Genomic DNA, 23,832 nt, shown 5'->3' with positions numbered 1-23,832 from the left:
AAATTCTCGAGATCAACATCCCAAGATCTTTACTTAGTAGTCCGTACCTATACTTCTCTTGCATTCCTAAATTAAGCACTTCTTTCTGGTCGAAACTCATAAAACCTTGGCAATATTAGGAGAATATTTACGTACATATATGTATGTATATATATTCTTTAGCAGAGCAACGAGTTAAGTCCGTCTGCCTAACTAGGCTTGAGGCTTGTGTCGGATTAAGCCCCTCAAGCAAATGCTAATCCTGCAGCTTTTATTTATGTAGAAATAAATGATCTTTGATCTCTCGTCTTGGATCAATTGTTTCTGTTCTATTGGGTTATCATTCACTTTTAGTATACCTATTATAAATTCTCCAAATCAATATAAATAACAGGAGGTTGGTTTAAGGTCTTCATGGTAATCGATACATTTATTGTGTTTGTTCGTAAATGGTTAAAGAATCGGTAAGTACAACTCTGTTTTGTAGTTTGTTGAACGGACAGATCATAGAAACCCATTTCGAAAAACTTCACATTTCGTTTTGTAATGTAGGCACCCAACCCCCTCCCTTCCTCTCATTCATTCACATTCATTCTAAAAATTTCTCAGTTTTCGTCTTTTAACTCACAGGCAAAATTTTATTTCGGAAAAAGAGACAAAAAAAATAATAAAAAAAAAATAAATAAAATAAAAAAACACGAAAAAAAATACATAAATAAAAAATAAATACAAAAAAAAAAAAAATTAAATGAAATTACTTAAGAAAATTTGATTTAAAACAAATACGAACAAAGCAGTGCCCATTTTTTGTGTTAATAATTGTATCCTATTCATTGACACACTAATTTCCGATTCTAATAGGTGTGATATATAGTGTACGCCGCGGAAAATGGGTGAAGATGGTGGTGGCCATGGCAAGGGCTCCGGCGATCTCAAATCCTTTCTCATGGACTTCATGATGGGCGGCGTATCGGCAGCTATAGCCAAGACAGCGGTGGCGCCCATAGAGCGGGTCAAGCTGATATTGCAAGTGCAGGAGGTATCCAAGCAGATACCGCAGGATCAACGATATAAAGGCATTATCGACTGCTTTGTTCGCATACCCAAGGAGCAGGGATTCAAGTCGCTTTGGCGTGGTAATCTGGCCAATGTAATACGTTATTTTCCCACTCAGGCATTGAATTTTGCCTTCAAAGACGTGTACAAGTCGGTAAGTTACGTTTTGTAGAGAAATCCAGGAATCTCTCTCCGGAAGATAAAAACCAAACCGATGACATTCTGAATTTTTAGATTTTCCTTGGAGGTGTGGATAAGAATAAACAATTTTGGCGCCATTTCATGGGTAATTTAGCTTCTGGTGGTGCAGCAGGAGCCACCTCTTTGTGTTTTGTATATCCCTTGGACTTTGCTCGTACACGGTAAGAATAAAATGTGAAAAATGCTTGCAGCTCTTAATGATAATTCGTTACAGTCTTGCTGCTGATGTGGGCAAGGGTGGCAATCGGGAATTTAATGGCCTCATCGATTGCCTCATGAAGGTGGTCAAGACGGATGGACCTATCGGGCTGTATCGCGGCTTCATTGTCTCTGTGCAAGGCATTATTATCTATCGTGCCGCATACTTTGGATTCTATGATACGTGCCGCGACTACTTGCCCAATCCCAAGAGCACACCTTTCTATGTTAGTTGGGCCATTGCCCAAGTGGTTACAACAGTCGCTGGTATCGCCTCTTATCCCTTCGATACAGTCCGTCGTCGCATGATGATGCAGTCCGGTCTATCGAAATCGGAAATGATCTACAAGAATACGGCCCACTGTTGGCTGACAATTGCCAAACAGGAGGGTGTGAGTGCCTTCTTTAAAGGCGCCTTCTCCAATATTATCCGAGGCACGGGCGGTGCTCTAGTACTAGCCATTTACGATGAATTCAAGAAGTACTTTTAAACGGACGGGTTCTGGATAATCACTCGGGAGTAGTGGATAATCATCATCATTATCATTATCGTTAGTTATCGTTATCAATTAGCATCATTCACAGCAGCAGTATTTCAGCACTTGAAACCTCGTGGCATTAGCAACGATTATGTCCACTGAGAAGTTGTCTCTAGCTATCATCTTTGTTAACCTAGCTCTTACGCCCTGCACCTGCAATACCCTCACCACAATCGTAACCATATATTTTTGAATCCATTTCTTCGACAACACCGTATCGGTCTCCTTCAAATGCATAGAACCCCATAGGGAAAACCAAGTGACACAAATTTTATAGACAGTCAAACAACACAATCTATCCCGAAATTTTTATGAAAGTTACCCGGAGACGAAAAATATATCATGCTGAAATTCTGTATATATCGTGATGACATGCTCTATAAATTCTATTCTTATGTACATAGGTCTAACTTAAACTTGCTATTTAAGAAGAGCCTTAGAATGGGCGTAAATCATTTATTTAGGACTTAGCAATGTTTTAAACCTCGTATGCTGTTAAATGTTAACAAGTGGTGCATACTTTTGAGCGAATCTAGTCAAATGTTCAATCAAAGATATTTCAATGTTTTTTTTTTAGAAAATAGAAATAATTTATTGAACTTACATTTTGCTTTGCGCGCTATTGTCGTTAAGTGTAAATGTGTGGGTGTATGTGTATATGTTTGTTTATTCAACTTAATGTTAGTAGCGTTTAAGATAAGCATTAAAATAACATTACAAAACAAGTCACGCGAAAGAGAGCCGAACGAATGCAGCAAAACTTTTGCGTCTCTTGCAATTGAGCTTTTCGTACTACCATTTCGATTTGATTCTAACTTTATTAAAAGTTATAAAAAAAAAAAAATTTTATAAAATACGATGTAGAAAAAGAAGAGGAAAGGATAAGGTCAACAGGAAAATAACATTAATACATAAAACAAAACAATTACACACACTCAAAAATTGCACTTAAATATTGTTAAACAAATTACAAATTAAACTACGCTAAAACGTTTTCTTTTATTTCATTTATAATTTTTTAATATTTTTGTAGAATTTGTTTCATTTAGCATTAACTCTTTAGCGCACAACTTGCAGGCCTTCCGTCTGACTGGGGCGAAGGGCATTTAATGCGTTGCACCCGATCGGTGGGCCAAAAACAAAAAGTACGTGCCGGCCGCATAGGCCAAGAAATTGAACAGGCCGAAGACACCGGCAGCCGTATTAGAGCCATGGCTGTAATCATTAGATTCGGCCCATCTGGCCAGCTGGACAATGAAGCCGATGAAGTAGAGTAAAGTCAACACAGCGGTGGTGATCAGTTCCTGCAACATATTCAAACAAAAATTATAAATTAGTTTTATGAATCTTGTCTTGTTGTTGTTGTTGTGTGGCACTTACCGAGAATATCCAGTTGACGGCAACATTGAGAGCTTCGCGTATGCCAAGGAAATAGGCTGCAATCAGCAGGATCGTAATTATAAATGAAATCACAATCACAAACATGAAGAACGAGGTGGCCGAGGCTAATGGCGGGGCGGCCAGGGCCATGCAAATGATGCCCAAGAACTGCAAACAATCAAAAACGATTCATAAATAAAAAATGAAAAAAAAACCAAATCACAAGTAAAGAGTTTATCAAATAAAATTCCATGGGGTTGACTGCCCTCCCTCCAAAAAAAGAAGAAAACAAAACTAAAACAGAGAATTGAAAAATCAACAATAAATTAGAACTGAAAATTTCCCAAAAAATTAAGAGTTTCTTATGGTTAAAAGATGGGCCCACGCCCATGGAATCTGTTTTTGTCAATGGGAGTGACTGGAAGATCGGCGATCTCCCCAATTGACCGATGTCTGCCCTCTTGAAGGCCGTTAGTGTGAGAGTGTGAGCGCGGAATGAGCTCAGCTATGTGATGTCATTCATAATTGAATATCGTTTTAAGATTCGGTTGCAGCAATAAAAAACAAGGCTAATAACAAATCAAAGTCATATAAAGCCACATAACATTATACTAAATAAACGAAATTCATACTGATCAGAAATGGAATCAAACTGATCACAGCCCATTAAGAAAGTGACTATTATTTCGACGTCATTACAAAGGAGAAGACTTTTCCCTATGAATGACATCAACATGTGCAATTACATCCAAAAATTCCTTTGGAATAACTTGCTGTTGTGGTAATAATGGCAAATGAGATGATCTACTCCGCCATATATGTATGAAGAATCATTATTTCCTTCTAATTGTTTTGCGGGCAATTATAAAGCAATAAACATTAGCCGGGGCAAAACTAACAACAAAAACTAATACCAAAAACACAGAAACACAAAAATTTTAACAGGTGCGCTTCAACAAATTTCTTGCTGATGCCTAAAACAAAAGAGAGGTGAGCCGGTCGAAAAGTGAAAGCTGAAAGTTGTGGCCAAGCCAAAAAACAAAAAAAAAAAAAAAAAAAAAAACAACCAACGACAACAAACAAACAAAACAAAAGGCGACCTGTTGATGGCAACTTGTTGCTGCTGTTGTTGTTATTGTTTCTTATTACCTTAACATCAGCCAACGCCAAAACGGCATCAAGTTGATTGAACTCTCTATGCCAAACGCATACACATGTACATATACATATATATTTCTGATCAGCATCATCATCATCTTCGATTGCAATTCCCTGCAACAAAATGCCATAGTCTTTTATACCCTTTTGATGGGTATATATATATATGTCTATGAGGCATGTTATTTGCAATTGCCTTAATTAGGTCAAGATCCGATAAGATATGGCCATAGATCAGTGGCGCAACCTCTGACAGTGCGTATTTTTCTATATAGAAAACGAACAACTAGATAGATATATACTAGTGCTCAGTCATATTCTAAAGGGTATCTTGTTGTCGTTGTTGTTGTTGTCGTTGGTTTTTTTTTAGTTAGTTTTTGGGTCGCTCTTCCGTTTTTCTTTTTCTTTTTAGAATTTGCGTCACCTCATCAAATTCTATATTTTTAGATGGATTTGCATATATGTATGTATGTATGTACATATGTCTATATACACATTATATATACATTTTCTATATGTAAATTGGCTAATATACAATAATATACACGATCTTTATGTCAGAGAGTAGAACTTTTTAATGCTTCAATAGGCAAAGGGGGCCACGACCATCAACGCCATGGAAAATATATTTTTATGTGCCTATATCTATACCATTTAGTTCATATATCTGCGTGTGTGTGTGTGTGTACCATGAATTCTGAAACAATTTTTTGGTTTCTGAAGCATGAAAAACAATGCGTAGATGCAACAATGTGGCACCAACTGGCCCGGCAATGCTAATTATTGCCTTGGTCAATGATGTGAAACCAAAATCTACATATTTTTAACTGTACCTACATATATGTATATGTATATATAGGTACATCATATTGTACCTACCTATGTATGTATATAAAAATAGAACCTGAAACTGTATATACTTAGGTTTTGACCTAGAGCATTCCATACAGTGGTGTAGCCAGAAAATTTTTTTGGGGGGTTAACATGTTTTAGGATCAAAGATATTGAATTGGCTGAATCAATTTTATAAGAAATGAACCAATTTTGGGGATAAAACCCCCCCCGTTACTACGCCACTGATTCCATACCAAGTTCAGCCAGTTTAGGACAACAAAAAAATAATAAATGAAAGATAAAAGAAAAGACATACATAAATGACACATCGAAAGTCAAGAGGCGCCAATATCAAATTGTAATCTTAAAACAGACTTGTAAATTAACTTTAATCTAATCACATTTAAGAAATTAATCTAATGAAATTGAAATTGACTGTATGAAATTGAATTTAGAAATTAATTTTAAAAAGTAAAATAAATTGAAAGAAAATCCTTCGATTTGTAACTCGAAAAATTTGATACGAATCGTTCTCAAATGTGAAACAGTTTTATTCATTAGTTATTTTGAAATCTAAATGAAATATTTTTCATATAATTAATCATTTGAAGGCGGTTCAAAATGGTAAAAGAGAAAGATGGGATTTGAAATTTTCGTACCCAAATATTTTGTTTTGCAATCTTTGCAAAAAGTTTGATTGTTGTCGAATAAACAAAGCGATTCTCAAGGGGGTTTTTTAAATTAATCTTAAACCCATGAAGAACTTTAATATTTTTAAATATATTTCATGCGAGAATTACATCAAAATTTAACCATGTTTAGACCGTTTTGAACCTCTAGAAAAGAGCCACTTTACCATTGACAGAGATCTGTCTAGAGAAGATTTTAAGACTGATTGTGAGATCAAGCAACTCAGTTTGCAGGAATTTTGGATGAAACCCTGTTCGAAATTTATGCTTAATATTTGAGATATATTTTGGAAAATAATCCCTTTGCTTGGTTCAGGGAATCTCCAATTCTTCTTTCATAATGTTCAGACGAAGAGCAAATGAAAGCATCAGTTGATCAGTCAACGTAATGTACAACGGGGTTTTACTGTACTTTAAAAATTACTCCCACTTTCAATGAGTCTAACTATTTGGTTAACTCATTTTGTCTAAAACATGCAAATACTATGGAAATTGTAAGCAATCATAAACAAATTGTTTTGGAAAATTCTCAGTTTTTATCTCTTTCTTCTCTGTCTATCTCTGTGTGCATTTGTTTTAGCCGGGCTCTTTTGAGCTAAAGTGCCGACTGACTGACAACTCACAGATGAGCTCACACTTAGTCAACGGCAATGACTACGTCCCAAAGGGGGTAAGGGATAAGTGGAGGGGGGTACTCAACCGCATACATACATACATATACATATGTATCTAAATGCGATTGTAAATCTCAACCAGAACCTCAACCCACTCATAACCAAGATATTCTCCTCTGAAATTGTGTGTCATTATTTCCGTTTTTTTTTTTTTTTTTGACAAGAATTTAACCAAATTGCGTTTTATGGTGGGTGAAGTGGGTCAAGAAGTGCGATGAGGGGGGTAAAATCATCTTACGTAATGTTTTCTTTGAATATACACACAATATGTTCAGACAAAAGTTAATAATGTTTGCACATAATTTTGTTAACAATCTTATCGCTACTCAAACTTTTGTAAAAAGACCACAAACAAACAACAGTAAATTTAAGAAAAGTAAATGAATCAGGTGGAGTGGTAAGGGGTAGGGGGAGGGGTGCGACCAAACAGTACAAAAACGAGGTAATGTCAATTTTGGCCGATATATCATTACTCGTTCGATCGATCGATTAATCGTTGGAACTCTGATTGAGTCGCTCCGGCCATTTCATTAGGTGTTATAGGTGGCCTTATCTGGACCTATCTTTTTTTATTTGGACGCAATATTAACATGGCTCATTATCAAAAATTCTAACCAACATGAGTCATAATGCGATTAGCCATTTTGTTATTAATGACTCACTCGATTCCAAGTCCTTGACTTCCATTGTCTTAAGGGGGATTCAATAGTCTTTTGGCATGAATCATATGGTTCAATAAACAAATCAAAAACCAGAAGGAAAGTATTATTTTGAAGATAAACTACATACTTACATATATGTAACTATATAGATCTAACTTTTCGTTTTTGCATATTTATGGTTATTTATTTTTCTATTTAAAGTGTAACAGAATCTCACAAATTATAGAAAACAAATATCTTATCTAAAATGTTAATGGATAAATTCTTTTATTTTCCATTGAATATTACAAAATCGATATGAAACGAGCCGGCTTGAGGTTTGAAGCTTACTACCAAAAGCTTATTTCGCTACATTTTATTGTAATTCTCAACTAGTTTAAACATTGAATATGAAGTTTGTCAATTGCTTATGATAGAAATCGAGCTTGGTTGATCTTAAGTCGGCTTAAACGCCAGTGTCAAAAAGGTTAAAGTCGAAATATATATCAAAATGATACATGTACATACAAATGTATATTTATTGGTAAAAAGATTAACCATGTTTATGTTTATCAGATTTGGTTTGAATTGATAAAGACCTCAAACTTGCACAGGTCATTAAAACAAGTCCAAAATCTTACTTTTAATAATGTCTTTCCTATTCTACTTAAATTAATCGCATCGCTACTTGAATTCCTTACAACTCAATATATTTTATTTACTTATAAATATGGTACATAAATGTATATAAGTAAATGTATAGAAACAATTTGTAGATTCCCTTGTGAGTGAAGAAGTCATAAAATAAGGGGGACACATAAAAACAAAATAAGAACGGCAGCCAGTGGCGGATTTCGAACAATTTCTTTTATTTCCGTCCCCAAGAAAACATATTTTCTTTTAAACTAGAATCTTGTATTAAACTAGCGAAAGAAAAGGTTTCAAATTTGCTAATGCAATTTCGAATTGGTGACTGGAATTGAATTGTAAATGAGTTTTTAGTTTGATTTCAACCCCCCACAGTGTTTCTTAGTCCGTCACTGTAATTATGTATAACAAGAACAACAACAACAACAACTCTAATCAAAATTTTTAAAAGTGCCTTTCGAAGAGCAAAATATACATATGAAGGTTTTTTTATATTAGAGCTAAATTCCTTTGTTAACCCATTTGTGTTCCATGAAGTGGGGTGAACAAGAACGAGGGAAAGCGAGAGGTGTTAAGAACCACCATCACACAACGAGTCTATCAGGAGAGTGACTTTTCGATAAGATTATTTCGTCTATAAAGTATATTATATAGACAAAAAACAAACGTTCATGCCACATTTCATAATATTAAGCCATTTACCTAAATTGATTTTATTTCAGGGCAGGAAGCGACCCTTGAAATCTTTCAACTGATCAAAACTCTGCCGGACAGGCATCACGGCACGTCGGAAGCGTTATATCTCTATGGTTCTATCTCTGGTTGCGTATTTATATAACAGAACATATCAATATGGCCAACTGTACCTGGTTTTGGTCATGACTGCCATGCAGAAAATCAATATATACCTATATATATACATATACATATATTCCTGTATGTGTGTGTATATGTACATCTAATACCACTTAATGGAGGCAAACAGTTAATTGCGATGGTAATCATTATAGCCAAACCCCGTTCTCATCCCACCAATCAATTGGGCATACAATTATTATTGATTTTCTTGCAAAATAATAACAGCTGAACACGGTCCTAACCTGGGCCGCGAAAAGTTAATAATGAATTATTAATGTGTACTTTAAGCCAGTTGTCAATTGTCCTCCAAATTGTATATAGGTACATATATACCTATGTGTATTTTTTTACTTTTTAACCTTTTTACCATTTAACCTACACAAATGTTTTCCAAGCGATATTGAAAATGCTATATGTATATGATAAGACATTGAAAAAAGAAGTAATAATAATAATTGTGATAAGATCCCGTGACTACTTTGCATTAGACGAGACAATTTTGCATTTCTGTTGTCCTGAAACTCTTGGCCTAGCAACCATTTCAAAAACTTTAAGCTGTAAATCCAGTTGTGATTCCCAACTGGTTCTAGTGTTGAAGTAGAAATATAACCTTTGGAGGGTTAACAATTTTAAATATTTATTTCTAAACACATTCTACGACTTCTCTGTCTAGATTACAGAGAATTTTGTATACATAGATCAACCGATTTAGCAAAAACAGGCTGAGCTAGAATAAATAAGTTTCTAGAGGTTTTTATGCCATCAAGAAGGAGGTCAAAAGGAAGAAACCTTTAAATTAACACAAAATGAGAATGGTCCAATGATCCTTGATTCTATATAGTAACAAAAACTGATGAGTGAGTACTTATATAATTGTCGCTTGTATAAATATGCATAAAAAGTTTTAAGTGTTTGTGGATTTGTGTCGTTTGTCTGTCTATATATGTATGTATGTACATAAATAGGGTATTATGCTATATGTTTAGGCGTCAACAGCTATTCAACTGCCACTGTGGGCGAAGACCTGCAACAAGCAGTGGGTGGGTGGCTCAAAACAAGCAACGACGACGGCAACGGCGACGACATTGGCGCCTAAAGCCATGTACATCCCACACGCTCTGAGAGCGCTCTCTGATCAAAACAGCAGGTGGGAAAAAGAGAGAGGGGAAAATATCTCATTGCATAATTCTTGAACCGCATTCTTTTGACCACATGTCCATGTCGAGAAACCAAAAACTGAAGCCCATTCACATGGTTGATGGTTAATTTCAATTTCCAATTCTTTGCCTCATATCTTATCCGGGATACTCTAATGTCTGCATGGGTGTTACCTTGCCCCCTTTGCCACCACCAACTGGAAGTAGGTTAGAAGAGTTAGAGCCATTTCAAGACCCTTCCTACGCCCATGTTGTGTGTGTGTGTGTGTGTGTGTGCTTGCGCAAGTGTATGTATGTATGTATGTATATGCCGGCCAGTTGAACCTATCGTGGAGATAGCTCATAAAAGTTGCGTTAAGAAGTCTATAGATAAAAGCCTCAATTTACAGCAACACGATAACAGTTCGATATGCAAACAGACAGACAGTCAGACAGACAGACAAATAGACAGAACGAAGGGGTCTACTTACAAATTCTACAATCTTTGTGATTCCTGGCAATGTTTTAAAATAATCCATATTGATGCGTATGGAACTCCAGAAGCCACCGTCATTTGGATTGCCGGTGCCGCCAGGTGGGCCAGTTGTTGTTGTCGTTGTTCGCTCAACGGTTACCACGGTCTCGACCATTTTGTTGCAGTTATTTTCTAGACTAGGACTGGGGATTCAAAAAGCCAAAAGACAGGAAAAAAAATTTGTGTGGCGGGCTATTTTTAAACACTTGTCGCGGTTTCTGTAGGTTTCGTTACTTTTTGTTTTTTGTATTTATTCACAAACACAAAATAATATACTCGTATATAAATTCGTATTGGTATATATACATATGACACCCGCGATATTTGATTTAATTTAGTATTTTCCGTTATGTATATAAAGCATTCAAGTGTCGTTGTGTTTGTGTATATATGTGGCTAGTTAACACATTAGATATGAATGAACGAAATAAATGCGAGCAGAGAAGAAGAAGATAAAAATACTAATATACATATAAAAAAAAAAATTTGTGGTCTAAAAGCCTCCGTTTTTCCGTTATTATTTTTTTATTTTGTGTATTCAGCTAATTCTCGGTGTGTGTGTCCACGGCGAATGAGGCGCGTCTAACGACTGACTGCGACCGCAATAGCGCCATTGCCGTCTAGCAGCAGTGCTTGCAGTAAGCATAACGGTCAACGCGTTGAGCGCTCAGCGCGCTCTCATTGCGCGCGCTCTCACACTTTTACTCTCACCCACAGTTAACACCTGTGTGGTCATAAGACCTTTACAGAAGTTGAGCTCAGTTTGTTGCGCCGGCGCTCTCCCGGCGTCGGGCCTGTGCCATAAGCCTCTCTCAATGCAATTCGAGAGTACACATGGTGAAAGAGAGAGAGAGAGAGATCTGCCTTACTCTCTTTATTTAAATCTGATCATTTTAACTGGTTTTTGTTTTTGTTTTGACTTTTATGGCTGCCTTTGATGCTGCTGCTGCTGCAGTGGCTTGTGGGTTGAAATTCATATTAACATACAAATATACATACATACATACATTAGGTCATTATTAGGGTGGACCAAACATCCCTCCTACCCAGTAGGGAATGCACTGCAATATCACTAGTCACTTTAAATCACAAATGTGATTTCGATTTAAGTAGGTATTATAATAAAATTCTGTCAAGAATTAGAGATATAAAGTGCTTTGGGACTGTGAAACTTTGGTGTAGCGCAGTTGGTATGCGCCTTATCAGCCAAACATTACGTATACGCACGGTGTGACGACTTGACTGGATGATGTTAATTTGATGACAAACATGATGATGGCATTGGATGAACGAAAACATATTGAACTTTAAAATGTTGAAAAGAAATAAATTAAGAAATTAATTTATTAATTATATTTTTTATTATGAATTTCTTTTTTACTTCACATCAAATCATAAGTGTTTGCTTGCACTAATACATCATATGATGAAAAAAACAGCTGTTCATCTGAGCTAATTTCGAATTTTTTATTATTTATGTTCAAAAAATGTGTTATAGGCCCACTCTCAGTGTATGCATGTATGGTGTTAATGTGTAATGGGCGTATACGTATTATTATTTTCATGACGTCAAACGAGGCGGCAAGTTATGATCTACGCTATGCGATGACTGTGGAAATATATCGTTAAACTATATATACATATGTACATATGTATGTATTCTGCAATTTGTCAATATAATTCTTCACCATATTCGTAAATTGTTTCGCTTAGCAAATTACTTTCAATCAAACACTTCAAGTACTTGCTAAATAACTATATAAATTTTCTCTTTGCGTAATACAACACAATTAAATTAGGCCATTTATACTGTGATATAGCTTTTTGCATTCGGCATAGTACAATATTTATCCCCGGATCACCATCCTGGAGCTGTTCCTGATTTACCAAGTAACACGAGAACTAAGGATATTTAACCATCTCTGAGAGAATATTGTATTTACATATGTAATGCTTTGCCTACACTTAAGCTAATTAATGATCTCACAGGAAAAGCTGTTCAAATACTAAAATACAATAAAGAATTGTATTTGTATACTGAATTAATACTGCAAAAGTTTAAATAGCCTTGAGATACTCTACTAGATTAACAATTATGAATTTTATTATTCATTTAATAGTATTTTTTCATCAATTCCATCAATCAAGGATGATACGTTGATTTGTGAAATGTGAGTCGGTAAGCTTAAAGTTTGTGTTATTCAATCCTAAAAGTCAAGGATTGCACTTTATAAAATGTCTATTCACTCCTTAGATTGTGAAAGCAAATCGTCAATAGTTTTGAAAGAATTTCTTTCCTGCTCTTTTTCCACAGACCTCGTTTGATTTTCACACACTCTCTCTCTCCTTCATTTTCATGATATATCTGATGCGAATATGATTGATTGAGAAAACTGTTCATTTGCGTAATGGTTTTCCATTTATTATTAAAAAGGTGCACTAAAAAGTATGACAAATGTATGTATGTTGTACAATTTGCAATCCACATTTGGGTTTTAGGTTATACAAATATCATATATTTAGGTATATTAGTATGTATATAGCGAATAAGTGGTATACAAATTAGAAATTCTATATAACATTTCTCGCTTCATTCACGTAGACGTATACAAATTTTGGTTCGGCTGATTATCTAATTTTAAGTAGTTCGTATATATGTATGTATGTATTTCGCATAATCTCAGTATTCAAATTATTTATATGTTTTTATGTATGTATATAATTTATCCGAACATAATTTAGTTTATCATATTGCTTACATTATAGATATGCTGCTTAGCAAACAAAAGGAATATTTATTTTTCACTTTATTTTGTTTTCGTTTGGAGAATGTAATTTGTTTTTTTTGTTTCTTTCAATAATTGCGTGGGAAGGACTAGATAACAAATACGATTAAACTAAAGACATAACAATATGTTTGGGTGTCCAAGGGCAGGGGCGTCTGAGGCAAGGGTGGGGCAATTATTAGAGTATTTCGTGTTGCCACAAAGTACAAATTGATTAATTGTCTTCATTTGTGTTGTCATCGGTTGCCAATTCAACCAATGGTTGTTCGATATCCTTTGGAACAGTCGGAGCTGTATTTGGCTGGGCCGTTGGCTTTGCTTTAGAGGGGGTGGAGGACGAAGATGAGGATTTGGTGGTGGTGGTGGTGCTGCTGCTGCTGCTGGTACTAGCTCGATCGCCGACAGATTTACTTTCATTTTCCTTTGCACGGCTTGGCTCGGCTGCTGGGCTACTGGGAATACTCAAGGGCCATCGCCCAATGCCAGAAAAAGGCGACGTCGAAGCGGCTGCATTTGAAGTAGATGCCACTGGGGTTGCTAGCGATACTGCTGATGATGAAGATGATGCTGCTGCGGCCGATGTGGATGCCACATTATCATCCGCTGCTCTATTCTTAAGCTCCAGTTTCTTTTCCTTTTCCAGATCGGCAACTTTTTTTCAAATAACTTTTATCCTGACTGGGACACTCCAAATGCACGCAGTGAAAGATCTAAATTAATGAATAGTAGATTAATTCATATCTTTTGGCGTTCTATAGAAAGCAGTTTACCTCATTGGCCGTATTCCGTGTACCAACAATACGTATAAAGACCACAGGACGTGGAGCAAAATGGAAATTCTGCCAGGAACGTGCTTTATCGTTTCGTCTGTCTACTACCATTTGCCAGTCGCGACGATTTGTTGACGTCTCGATATAGAAGCTATAGTGCCGATCATCGCAATCCCACAAAAGCAAACGCATCGATCCCACATGATAAGGCTGGCCAAGACGTACGACAATCTCTCCACTGCCCAATTGATGGCAAGTGTAACCCGAATCCCAATCATAACTTACATAATCGCCATTGATCAGAGCATTGCGAGAGCGACTAACGCCATCCGTGACAATGGCACTCATCTTAATGGTGGCCACATTGGCCTTGGGTGCCACAAAATGATCAATCAATTTCGGTACATTCGCTGTATGCATAGCCTCCAGACCGACCACATGGAATACCTGGTATTAAGGTTTGAAATTTCGTAATGAAAACTTAGCACATTATTCGTTTGATTATAACTTACCCGATTTACGGTATTCTGGGTGCCCACTAGTCGTATATAGCGAACAGGACGAGCATCGAAATATAAATACTGCCACGATCTACAATGATAATCGCTATAATCGACCACACGCTCCCAGTTCTGTTGATCACCCGAAACCTCAACAAAATATGAATAAGCTCGACTATCCCGATCCCAGAGTAACATGCGAATATGATTGATCATACTCATGGTGCCCAGTTCGACCACAATGCCGGCATCATTGTTATCCGAAATGCAATGACGGGTATAGCCGTGCTCCATGTCATAGGTGGTTACATCGCCATCCAGCAATGATGAACGGCACTCTCCCTGAATGCAACGTGAGAAATATTTGGCTGTAGCCACATTCTCTTCGGGCCAAAGGGCCGCTCGATACGGTAAGGTCTTTGATGTGCTTTGCTCATCGATGGCATCGAGTATCTTATCCGGTTCTAGTATGCCCGAAGGTCGTACCTTTTGTAGCAAATCTTCGAGATTCATAAGAGGCAGTCGTACAAAGTCCACTACTGATTTGATGTCCACAGTGGGATTGTATCGGCTCCATTTCCAAACGGCTAGAAATATTTCCACTTCGGGAGCAAAGAAACAATCTCGACGCAGCACCTCCTCCAGAGATTCCTATGAAATATGGAAAGTAAAGAAAGTGTTATATTTGATTGACCGCCGCTTAGAACAATTTAATTGACCCACGAACCTTCGAGAGCATTTTGAATGAATCATGATGCAGTAGATCGGCGGCATTGCGATCCATAAACATAAGACACACTTGGGTCAGCTCCTCCAGATTGTATAGGCGTGCCGCATCCAAGATCATGCATACATTGTTCAAAGCCAGATATTGCCGCAAATAATTGGATATGGACAATTCAAGATCCTGAAAACCATATTGATTGGCCATGCCCAGGACATCGATAACGGCATCCTCATCCAATGTGGCCAGCGACAGGGTTCCCGAATATATATAACGTAGCAGCACCTTGAATGGATCTAACGGCACATCCAGCGGTATCTGTCGTTGAGTCGTCTCCGACATACCGCCATAGAGGAGAGCACGGAAATATTCACTACGCGCTGCAAGTATAACACGATGTGCCGGCAACCGTTGCTCTTCGACCACAAATTCCACATCGGCGTATCTATCATTCATACATAGGCGGGCCATGTCCGACGAGAAGCGCTCCGCTAGATCGATTTCGTCCGTGAATTCCGGTTCCAAATTGTTTGCGTTGTTGCTGCCTTTGCTGGAGCCAGATGCAGTGGATGAGGATATGGACATGCCACCACATCCATGCATTTTGTGGTGCCCCTGGCTGCTCATGCTTTCTTTGTTGTATTTTCTTATTTTTTTGCGTTTCTAACAATATGCGATATACGATAAATGTGTCGACGTTATCGGAGCAAAGTTATCGCAATCGACGTTATGGGAACAAAGTTATCGATAATCGACATTATCGGAGCAAACCTATCGGTTAATCGACATTATCGGAGCAAAACCTATCGGTTAATCGACATTATCGGAGCAAAACCTATCGGTTAATCGACATTATCGGAATCTCGAGGACACAGTGTCGCCATCTTTGGCTGGTAAACAAATCATTTGATTGCGAAAGGCGCCACGAAGGAATTTTTCAAATTGACAAGAACAAGCAATCAACAATAAATGATAACCGAAATCAAATGGTTTTATAAACCGATTTATTGTAATTAAAAATAACACTTTTTATTTATTTCTTTTAAATATTAAGCTTGATTTATAACCTTAAACATTTCTTTCTCCGTTTTGCGTCCATTTACTATGTAAGACAATGGATCATCATTGCTAGATTCCATTAAATGATCACATGAGCTCTGATTAATGGGAAACATAAAGGACAAATCAATATGATAGGGTATTAGCTTCTCTCGCAAATACGTGATATAATTCTCGCCCAAAGTGGGCTGACGTGACAATAGCAGGGCGGATAGATATCTTGGATGTTTCTCCTTTTCGGCACAATGCATTATCAGAGCCCATGATGTGTAATCGGTATCGATGACATATGTATTATAAATGCCCTTATATATGTGCTCTGTGTGAATCCAATGAGCCGGGGTCTCAATGCTCGGTGCCATGGGATCGGGATTCTCAAAACTGGGTATCATCCAAGTGATGTTACCCTGAAGCTTTTCGCGCAACGGATCCTCAGCAAAGATGAAGCTAAAATTCATGGTTATCTAAAAGAGAATAACTCGAATTAGTTCTCCTAATCAATTTGGCATGCGTCTACTCACATGCTTATCCGCTGTAGAGAATCCAAAGTGACTCTTCATGCAGGCGTATTCAGGTAATTCCTCGGTGGAAGCATAATATTGAACGACATGCCAGCAGCCCATCATGGCTTCCAAGTTGAAATTTCGCATGGCTGTCACCTGTAAGAAAGAGAGACGAAGAGAAAAACAGATATATATATATACATACATATGTATGTATATAGAGAATGCATCTGCTAGCTTAGAAAGTTGACAACAACAACAACATCGGCAGTAGACGGGGGCTTAACAAAGGAGGGGAATTTGAATTTGAGTGACAGCTCTCCCCATTGAGAGGTCTGATTGATGCACCTCAAAGGCGTTTGGCCTCGACCTCGTGTACATACCCCTTCACCCCTTCGCACACCCCTTTTGCAGCCGTTTTCACCTGCGTGTGTGCGTGCCTGAGTCTGTTTATTCTATGCACAAAACTGCAATTCGAAAGTGTGATTGATTTTTTGGCTAGCCTAGAGATGGTTAACCGCTTCATGATTTCTGTCTAGAAATGCTGCAACTCCATATAGACATTGGCCCATCTCTAGTCAGCGTCTCGGTCTGGACAAGTGGTGTCTATGTCTGGCATATTGATGAGTCTAAACCCCAAAACCTCCCCCCCCAACTATCATCATTCACTATCGCCATCTCGACCTTCTTCGAATACCTTCGGGTACCTGTTTGCCTCTTTTTTTGTGCTTAGAATTTTTGCTTTATTTTGTTTTTATTTCATCTCTTGCCAAAGAAAGTGATCCAATTTGATCTCTGCTGTTTGTCTCTCTCTTTATTCGTTTATATCCACAAAAAACGTGCACAAATTATATTTATTTTTGGTTTTGCTTCTCACGTGTCACTTGAATTTGATACCTTTCGACGTGTTCAATATCCAAGATGATCTCCCAAGTTTATCTGAATAGTAAAGTATCATTATATATGTGACTATGATTGAATTTATACACTGTATGTACTTCAATACTTATGAATATTACTCAGAAGTATTCAACACTTTCAACACATCCAAATATGAAAAGAGCTTGAACCTTGGTTTGCCAGTTTGAAGTTTGCAAAAGAGTTTTTTCTTTTCCGATACCCTTTGGAGATCGTCCTCATCCTCTTTGGTTGTCCCAAAATAAATACTTTGATATCCTTCGGAAATCCTCTACAGAGCTCCTGAAGAGTTCACATTGTTTTGTCTGTCAAAGCAAACTCTTCCTAGAATAGTATTGAAACTTATCATGTGGGCTTCTCCTTACTGCAGACATTGGTACTTCTTGACTATGTAATTTAGCTCTTATATAGGAACAGATCATTTTAGATCATTTAGATCTAGATCTAGATCATCTCATTAAATGGCATAATAAGATTCCAAAACTTGTTATTCTAATATTCATTACTCATTTGTTTTATGTTTAATCAGGATTGATTGAGGAAACTTCGGCTTAAATGGAAAACACATTCATCGAAACCTTGTTCAATTTTGTTGTCAATTAACTGAATTGACTAGGCCACTTAGATAACTCTTGTTCTATAAAAATATTAGTATTAGAATTTTCATTGTTTTCTATATAAATATTACCAAATTGGACATTCTGTTCGAACTTTTAAACTAATAGCTTCCACTTTGAAAAGTAGGAAGTAGGCGAATAACTTTTGAAGGGTATCAAAACTTCTACACGTTCAAATCAGACCGATCTATTGGCATATACGAATGTTGAATGAGTTCACTTCACCCCGAAACCTTTTCTTTAGCTTTTACTTTGGTGGAATCAAAAAATGTTGTGGCTGGTTTACTCCTCTAACCAAAGAATCCCATAGATAAGTTCCTAAACGATCCCCGTCAAATCTGATTCGGTCATTTCGAAATCGAATTAGGCAAAAGATACATAAATCCCTTTGTAGACTGATTATTTCTATGGGCTAATATATAGATATGAAAAAGATGATTCATTTAGTCTGAACACTTTATTTAGAAGAATCTCATGATTTCCTCTACGATTTCTTAGTTGTTTGAGCTGTGTCAATATTGTATCCTCTATGGGGACTTACCTTCGGACAGAGCTGTTCCATTTCCGAACTTTTTTTCATCATTGCCGTGTAACTGTTGAAAGTTCTCCAAGGGACCGCATGGGACCAATCGAATATTTCGATGAGTAGAGTTAATAGTAAAAACGCGACACGTGCCATCATTTCAAATACTGTCAATCAGGTGCAAAACTCTCACTCTCTCTCTCTCTTTCCCCTCTGTCTCCTCTTTTGTTGGGAATTTTTGTAGGATTTGTGAAAAAAAAAACAAAATGTGGGTGATGGATTTATGAGGGCGAGCGTTGTTTATTGCTGTTGTTGCTGGTGGCGCTGGAAAATGTCACTGCGCCATTCATCCCATTGCCTCAAAACGGATGCTTGTGGCTTTTTGCGGATAAGACTCTAAATATGTACATACATATGTGTGTGTGTGCGCCTGTGTGTGTATGGGTGTACATGTATGCTGACTTCAGTCTAGAATCTATAGATATTTTATTAAAATGTCATGCGTTTGTTTTTGCTCTTGTTGTTTCATTATCGTGCTGGAAATAAATGCACACTCATACACACACACGCACACACACGCACACACACACACACACATGGATACACTGAGTCCGACAGTGTTGGGCATTTAGCTATTTTCAAGCTAAACTCATAGTGCAACAGGTGCAAGACAAAAAAAAACATTGATCGCTAATTACTCATTTAGGTAACGTATTTCAAAGGATTCCAAGCTTAAGACTAAAAAATAAACCTCAAAAAGCTTAGACTTTGATAAGAATTTTATTTCGAAACAAAAAAACCCTTTTAAGAATCTATTTTCTAACAACTTGAATTCATTTCAACTTAGAATTTGATAAACAATCATTTTATCTGAAATCATGGAATGGTCTATGTATTTCCATCTCTCTTGTATAACTGATCTAAAGAAAACTCGAATATTACACTTCTATGGGCTTGAAATTTGATTTTTATTAAGTGAAATAACAAAATCTTAAAAATATAACTAAAAAAAAAGAGTCGAAGCGGGTAGAAAAACGGGATCATATCATTCCACTTTTTTATGAAGAGTTGTGACGTCATTTATGATCAGAAAATGAGTTCATTTTATGAATATTTAACTCAGAAAGAGAATTCGAAAAAGAAACATTATAAAGTGCTTAAAAAATGTCTATAATGTCAATAATAATATTTGAAAAAAACGTTTTTGATTATTTTTTTTTTTTTATATATTTGCTTTGATTTTTATTTGCAATTTATACTAAATGAACAAAAAGACTTTTTCTATCTAAAAAATTAAAAAAAAAAAAAAATAATTGTAATTTAATATGCCTTTAAAAATGAAAAAAATTAATCTAAGAAACTGAAAACTCTTAAAAACAAATGGATTGATAAATGCTTTAAAATGTTCTCCAATCTTAAATAATTTAAAAGTTTTAAGTCTTTAATAATTTATAATATTTCAAATTGATTTTGAATATTTAATAGATTTCTTGAATTGTGAATTCTTAAATGGATTATAGATAAAGCTTAAATTGATTCTGAAATTAAACTTAAACCTTAATCTGCCCACAAGAAGGTTCGATTCGGCTCAAATCATTTGTGAGTTTCGAAAAAGTCTCTGGATTTAGCTTTTTTTCAGTTCGTTTTCGTGTCATTGCCATCTGTCATCATGTTGGGATTTAATCATCATCATGGTTCGGGGAGACTGGGATTGGGAAAGGGGTGGGGCAGAGTATAACAGTGTGAAGTACCACAGACCGCAGAGGCAATGGAAATGCTCGGAATGGAAATCATTTCTGTTCTTATCGATTGCGGTCCGTCACAGCTTTATTACTTATTATTTTTTTTTTTTACTTTATTTCAATTGCGATTTCAATTGTTCTCGTGCCACCGTGCAGGAAGAAGGAGGGGGAGAAGGGAGGAGAAGCAGCAGGAGGAGTTTCAGTGGAGGAGCTGCAAGTATTTTTGGATTGTGCACTTGAGTTTGGCATCTTGCCTGATGTTGTTGGTTTCACTTGTCGTCGTCTCCCAAAATGTTCCCAGTTCCAGCTCAACTTTCTCGCAAAGAAAAAGACAAAAACAACAACAAAACACACACACACACTCTCACACACATACATAAGCAGAAACAGAGAGGCCGACAGAGTTGAGATGAGATGGCTTTGATGAAGAAAACAGGAAACATTTTTAATAGCCTGCAAATTTATTCTTTACGATCGCCAGAACACCAACAGCCAGTCAGCCAGCCAGTCAGTCAGTCAGCCAGCCCCATCCCATCCCATTGCATCCAAAAAACAAAAAATAAAATAAAAACCCATCCCATCCAAGCGACTAACCAAGGCCTGGGACACTTTCTCTTTATTGCGAAACTTGTTGGGCGGCATTTTCACGCAGCATCGGCATCGGCAACGACATCGGCATCGGCATCGGCCAGTGGACATGGATGGCAATGGAGCTGCTCAAGTTGGTATTGAAGATGGACATCCTCAGTGGACGCAGACGCAGACGTACACGCAAACGCAAACGTAGACGCTGGCTTTGGTTTTTCTTCTTCCGCCTGCGTTTGCATCGTGTCTGGTTGGCCGTCTGGTTTTGAGCTGACCAGGCCAAAAAACGGCGCAACTTTCGTTGCGATTCATTGCCATGACCATGGCCGCCATCTCTTTGCTCATGGCCAGTTCCGGCTTCTGCGACGCGACGCATTAAAACGAAAAGCTGTTTTATATGTAGGTGCCACCAAATAGAGAGAAACAAAAAACGCAAAAAACCAACTAAAACCCACCAACAACGCTAAAAAAAGGGGCGAGAAAACGAGCCACATGCAACCAAACGAAATGCAAAGAAGAAATGCTTGTGCCACTCATAAAGATGAATGAAAATCACAGAGGATGCATCCGCCAAAAAGGGCCAAAGAGGCGGACCCTCAATGGATGCAACTGACTGACTGACTGGACAATCGTCGGTCCATGCTGACCCACATAGAGTCACAATGCTTGAAAGAGCAATTAGAATACGCAAATAGTAAGATTCTATGGCCAATCCTTTCAAGGACTAGTAATCTGAATTAAAAGTTCTACTAACTTTGTGATCTTATGCTTTAGCACACCTGTTTCTCACTTGCTGTCAGTGCCGGATTATCTATAAAGCAGGATAAGCAAAAATAAAATATCCTAATTTAATTTTAATTCAAAAATCGGTAAGAAATTTGCCAAAATATGGGACAATTATCTAAAACTTATATCTTAAAGTTTAAAAAACAATACCATTATCTTGGCTAGTCTATTTGACCGACTTCCAGTCATGTTTTAACTTTCACATCGGTAAGAGATCTTCCAATTTGCATTATATGTATTATATTTTTGATATTTTTTCTTGCTACAGATCCCGCGCCCTTTTTTTATCTGGCACTGCTTGAACTGCTTATGTTAAACTGCTTTGGTTTTGTTCCTGGTGACTCTGAATCTGCAATATTTCAAGATTATTTTAATGAAATCTTCAATGAATGAAAATAAATCTTTTCTCTCCCTATCGACTAAGTTTAAGTAGTTCAGTTTAATTCACAATTTAGCGATTTTTTAAAAATATTTTTCACTTTATATCTACACAAAAAGTTTACCTAAATGCATTGATTAGTATTTAAAGCCTAAGCTTCAATTTGAGGAAAATTCGAAATAATTTTCACACTACTAACTGGTTAAATTTCGATATTCAAGAACGTTTTTTTCACTCCAAAGGCAAAAGGAAAGAACCTGTCTATATCGACTCCACTCCTGATGCTGATTAAGATTATAAATTCTTTATGGGCTTGGAATAGTTTTCCTCTGTTTGTTAGAATATATCAATACATATCTATGTATATACCTGACTTGTTCTTTGGTAAACGGAACAGGTCTGTATCGAATATGATGGTTTATCGATTTGTCTCAACAACATCTCTTACAAGGGGAACTTCAGGTATGCCAATCACCGATTTGGATGAATTTTGGAAGCTGAAGTTCCTCTTGTTAGATGAACCTCTTTCTAGTGGAGAGTTGCTCTTTTGGGTATAGATGTATTCAATTTAGAGAGGATCTAAAGGTGTTTTCCCAAAGGGCATACGATTTTCATGTTTCGCCTAATGACCCTCAAATTTTAAAGGTTTTTACAGAAAATAATAAACAGATCTTCTGTTGCCTTTTATTGGGTTAGGCCCAAGAGTTCGCTAGCTGGCTCGGTATACCGTGAATCCATTTGAGTCCTTGAATACAAAAAGGCACAAGGAAAACCATCCAGATCTCTGAGTCAAGGTTGTGGCTCATTGATGGTTTACTTTTCGATTCCTTGAGCAGTGATTTTATCTTCATATCCTTCAATCCTTGCAGGCGTCAATTAATATTTTCTTTGGAATGGAAATGGTTATAACTTTTCATCCATTTTATTGTAAGAAAAAGTCAATAAGCACTTTTTATAATCTTCTATCCCTGTATGACTGAATATCAAGGTTATATATATATTGTTTATTTTACCGAGCCACACATTGCAATGTCTGCAATTGTTTTGAGAGTAAATAAAGTTAATTAATATGTCACTACTGGAATGTTTCTCTTCAAGAATTTTAATTTCATATGTGGTATGCCCGCTCCGTGTCCACTTTTTCGAGTGTTTCACTTTATGTAAAAGACTCCACTTGGGTGCTCATTCACTTGGTTAGATGCTTGTGCCTCCAAAATTATGCACAGACACACACACAGACACACAGACATACACAAATATACATAGAAATGAATAGAATGTGCTTTATGGCCATGGCCATGCCCTTCCATTTGACCAACATAAACCAAAGCCATCCATCCGTCTCATCCATCATGCATCCCAAGCATCTATCCATCCATCCATTCATCCATCCATCAATGGCTTTTCGTTTGTT

At 36.8% G+C, this 23,832-nt stretch overlaps 4 protein-coding genes across 4 annotated transcripts; 1 reads left to right on the top strand and 3 right to left on the bottom strand.

The window, feature by feature from the left end:
- Positions 1-695: 695 nt before the first annotated feature.
- On the top strand, positions 696-2,331 carry Ant2 (Adenine nucleotide translocase 2). Its single transcript, XM_068285137.1, has 3 exons — positions 696-1,189; positions 1,270-1,397; positions 1,451-2,331. The coding sequence occupies exons 1-3, from the start codon at positions 869-871 to the stop codon at positions 1,923-1,925; spliced, it is 924 nt and encodes a 307-aa protein (XP_068141238.1). The 5' UTR covers positions 696-868; the 3' UTR covers positions 1,926-2,331.
- A 622-nt stretch (positions 2,332-2,953) lies between these two features.
- LOC137573259 (CKLF-like MARVEL transmembrane domain-containing protein 4) lies at positions 2,954-11,108 on the bottom strand. The gene is made up of 3 exons (XM_068285138.1): positions 10,483-11,108; positions 3,354-3,521; positions 2,954-3,277 (listed from the first exon to the last, which is right to left on the bottom strand). Exons 1-3 carry the CDS (start codon positions 10,639-10,641, stop codon positions 3,080-3,082), a joined length of 525 nt encoding a protein of 174 aa, XP_068141239.1. The 5' UTR covers positions 10,642-11,108; the 3' UTR covers positions 2,954-3,079.
- Positions 11,109-12,926: 1,818 nt separating this feature from the next.
- On the bottom strand, positions 12,927-15,998 carry BTBD9 (BTB (POZ) domain containing 9). Its single transcript, XM_068285275.1, is given in 5 exon segments — positions 12,927-13,970; positions 13,972-14,022; positions 14,083-14,529; positions 14,595-15,233; positions 15,310-15,998. Coding segments are annotated over 5 exon segments (2,205 nt in total). The 5' UTR covers positions 15,934-15,998; the 3' UTR covers positions 12,927-13,526.
- Positions 15,999-16,309: 311 nt separating this feature from the next.
- On the bottom strand, positions 16,310-19,345 carry Karl (lipocalin/cytosolic fatty acid-binding protein Karl). Its single transcript, XM_068285262.1, has 3 exons — positions 18,945-19,345; positions 16,887-17,024; positions 16,310-16,829 (listed from the first exon to the last, which is right to left on the bottom strand). The coding sequence occupies exons 1-3, from the start codon at positions 19,083-19,085 to the stop codon at positions 16,356-16,358; spliced, it is 753 nt and encodes a 250-aa protein (XP_068141363.1). The 5' UTR covers positions 19,086-19,345; the 3' UTR covers positions 16,310-16,355.
- Positions 19,346-23,832: the final 4,487 nt, after the last annotated feature.

Source organism: Drosophila tropicalis, unplaced genomic scaffold (genome assembly GCF_018151085.1).
Source record: "Drosophila tropicalis isolate 14030-0801.00 unplaced genomic scaffold, ASM1815108v1 contig_4, whole genome shotgun sequence".
Classification (NCBI taxonomy): Eukaryota; Metazoa; Arthropoda; class Insecta; order Diptera; family Drosophilidae; genus Drosophila; species Drosophila tropicalis.
The sequence above is the reverse complement of the archived record's forward strand: the minus strand, read 5'-3'. Positions and strand labels throughout refer to the sequence as shown.

Excerpts from the sequence above, each read along its gene's own strand:
- Ant2 (XM_068285137.1), top strand. The coding sequence starts at position 869 with ATGGGTGAAGATGGTGGTGGCCATGGCAAGGGCTCCGGCGATCTCAAA. Across the intron at positions 1,190-1,269 it reads TCAAAGACGTGTACAAGTCG|ATTTTCCTTGGAGGTGTGGA; the intron begins GTAAGTTACGTT and ends CTGAATTTTTAG. Across the intron at positions 1,398-1,450 it reads TTGGACTTTGCTCGTACACG|TCTTGCTGCTGATGTGGGCA; the intron begins GTAAGAATAAAA and ends AATTCGTTACAG.
- LOC137573259 (XM_068285138.1), bottom strand. The coding sequence starts at position 10,641 with ATGGTCGAGACCGTGGTAACCGTTGAGCGAACAACGACAACAACAACT. Across the intron at positions 3,522-10,482 it reads TCACAAAGATTGTAGAATTT|TTCTTGGGCATCATTTGCAT; the intron begins GTAAGTAGACCC and ends GATTGTTTGCAG. Across the intron at positions 3,278-3,353 it reads CCGTCAACTGGATATTCTCG|GAACTGATCACCACCGCTGT; the intron begins GTAAGTGCCACA and ends AATATGTTGCAG.
- Karl (XM_068285262.1), bottom strand. The coding sequence starts at position 19,085 with ATGATGGCACGTGTCGCGTTTTTACTATTAACTCTACTCATCGAAATA. Across the intron at positions 17,025-18,944 it reads TGGAACAGCTCTGTCCGAAG|GTGACAGCCATGCGAAATTT; the intron begins GTAAGTCCCCAT and ends TCTTTCTTACAG. Across the intron at positions 16,830-16,886 it reads TCTCTACAGCGGATAAGCAT|ATAACCATGAATTTTAGCTT; the intron begins GTGAGTAGACGC and ends ATTCTCTTTTAG.